This window comes from Oxyura jamaicensis, assembly GCF_011077185.1.
Source record: "Oxyura jamaicensis isolate SHBP4307 breed ruddy duck chromosome 19 unlocalized genomic scaffold, BPBGC_Ojam_1.0 oxy19_random_OJ71110, whole genome shotgun sequence".
In the NCBI taxonomy this organism is placed as follows: Eukaryota; Metazoa; Chordata; class Aves; order Anseriformes; family Anatidae; genus Oxyura; species Oxyura jamaicensis.
Genome location: NW_023304519.1, coordinates 1 through 1,973, shown reverse-complemented (window position 1 = coordinate 1,973; position 1,973 = coordinate 1). Strand labels below are relative to the sequence as shown.

Here is a 1,973-nt window from a genome sequence, read left to right as displayed (position 1 = left end):
GCCAGCCTCCAGGCTTGGCACAAACAATCGCAGCCCCGCCGCGGCTCCCCGGGGCTGGGGATGCTCGCAGCAGCCGCTCGCTCCGCTCACGCAGCGCCGCCCGCCCCCGGCTCCGGCGGGGAACACGTGCGCCCGCCGCAGCACCGAGCGTCGCCCGCCGTGCCGCGGAGGGGGCTGCCGGCAGCTGCTGCCTGGCAACTGGGCGAAACCCCCCCTCAAAATCCCCCCCCCCAGATCTTCAGAGGTGGGGGATTTTCCCAGCCTGCAGCTGCACTGGGTGGCGTGGAGCCCCGTGCACCGTGCTGCGGGCACCCTTCACCTGCCTGCACGTGGTGACCCTGCTCCGTGCCCGTGTCACGGGCGCAGCCCTGCCTGGCTGTGCCGAGCTGCGCTGGGTGCTGGCAGCGACTTTGTGGGGCTGGGGGGGGGGGGGGGAGCAGGAAAACCTTTGGGAGAGCATTTTGGGGTGCGGTGCATCATCTGCTCAGGGAGATGGGGGTGCTCATGGAGATAGAGGCAAACGCTGGCTGCTTTCCCCCTCCACGAGCCTCACGTCCACGGGAGGGCACGGGCAGGGGGTCCCGGCCATCCCGGTGCCCCCTGAGCCCCGCTCCCCCCCGGCAGGCCGACATCGAGCAGCTGGACCCCCGAGGACGCACCCCGCTGCACTTGGCCACCACGCTGGGCCACCTCGAGTGCGCCAGGGTGCTGCTGAAGCATGGAGCTGACGTGGGCAAGGAGAACCGCAGCGGCTGGACGGGTGAGCCGGGGCTCCGGCACGGGCAGGGGCACGCTCGCCCTGCTGCCCCAGCTCCCTTGGGGGGCTGCTTGCACGGTGCTACGTGCGTGCGGCGCCGTGCCGTGCCGTGCCACGCTGCCCCTCTCGGCCCCGCAGTGCTGCAGGAGGCCGTGAGCACCCGCGACCTGGAGCTGGTGCAGCTGGTCCTGCGCTACCGCGACTACCAGCGAGCCATCAAGCGCCTGGCCGGGATCCCCATCCTGCTGGAGAAGCTGCGCAAGGTACCTGCCCCGACCGGGGGGGCCTGGGGGCCGGGGGGGGGAGGCACCACAGCCGGGCTCCTGCTAGCCCCGTGTGCTCCTCCTGGCAGGCCCAGGACTTCTACGTGGAGATGAAGTGGGAATTCACCAGCTGGGGTAAGCTCGGGCAGAGCGGGAGCTTCCCAGCGTGTCCTCCCCCACCCCCTGCCCCGTGCCCCCCAGGCTTGCCCCTATCCCCCCCATCGGAGGCGCTGGGTGCGTTCCCCCGCCCCGCTCAGCGCTCGCAGCCCACCCGGGGGACACGCAGGGTGGCCCCGTCCCCGGCTGGGCTATCGCCGTCTCCCCCCAGTGCCGCTGGTGTCCAAGATCTGCCCCAGCGACACGTACAAGGTGTGGAAGAGCGGCCAGAACCTGCGGGTGGACACCACGCTGCTGGGCTTCGACCATATGACCTGGCAGCGGGGCAACCGCAGCTTCGTCTTCCGCGGGCAGGGTGAGAAGGGGGTCGGGGCGGGGGGGGCACGGGGGTGAGGGGCACGGCGGCTGTCCCCGCGCCGACCGCCCGCTCCCCGCAGACACCAGCGCCGTGGTGATGGAGATCGACCACGACCGGCGGGTGGTCTACTCGGAGACGCTGGCCCTGGCCGGCCACGACCAGGAGGTGCTGCTGGCTGCTGTGCAGCCCACGGAGGAGCAGGTGATGGGGCGGCTCACGGCCCCCGTCGTCACCACCCAGCTCGACACCAAGAACATCGCCTTCGAGAGGTGGGCACGGGCTGCGATGACCCCCCGGGTGGCCGCGTCCTGTCCATCCAAGAGTGATGTCCCACCTCATCCCATCTTATCCCATCCCATCCCATCTCACCCATCCTGTCCCTTCCTATCCCATCCCATCCTTCCCTTCCCAACCCATCCTACCCCATCCTTCCCATCCCATCCTGTCCAACCCCATCCCATCCCATCCTTTCCACCCC

At 70.8% G+C, this 1,973-nt stretch overlaps 1 protein-coding gene across 1 annotated transcript; it reads left to right on the top strand.

Annotated features, from left to right (window-relative positions):
- Nucleotides 1-25: 25 nt before the first annotated feature.
- On the top strand, nt 26-1,871 carry LOC118158090 (ankyrin repeat domain-containing protein 13B-like; the record flags this gene model as incomplete). Its single annotated transcript, XM_035312652.1, has 5 exons — nt 26-760; nt 896-1,020; nt 1,110-1,155; nt 1,349-1,492; nt 1,575-1,871. Coding segments are annotated over exons 1-5 (880 nt in total), but the record flags the coding sequence as incomplete, so codon positions are not given.
- Between the last annotated feature and the right edge of the window lie 102 nt (nt 1,872-1,973).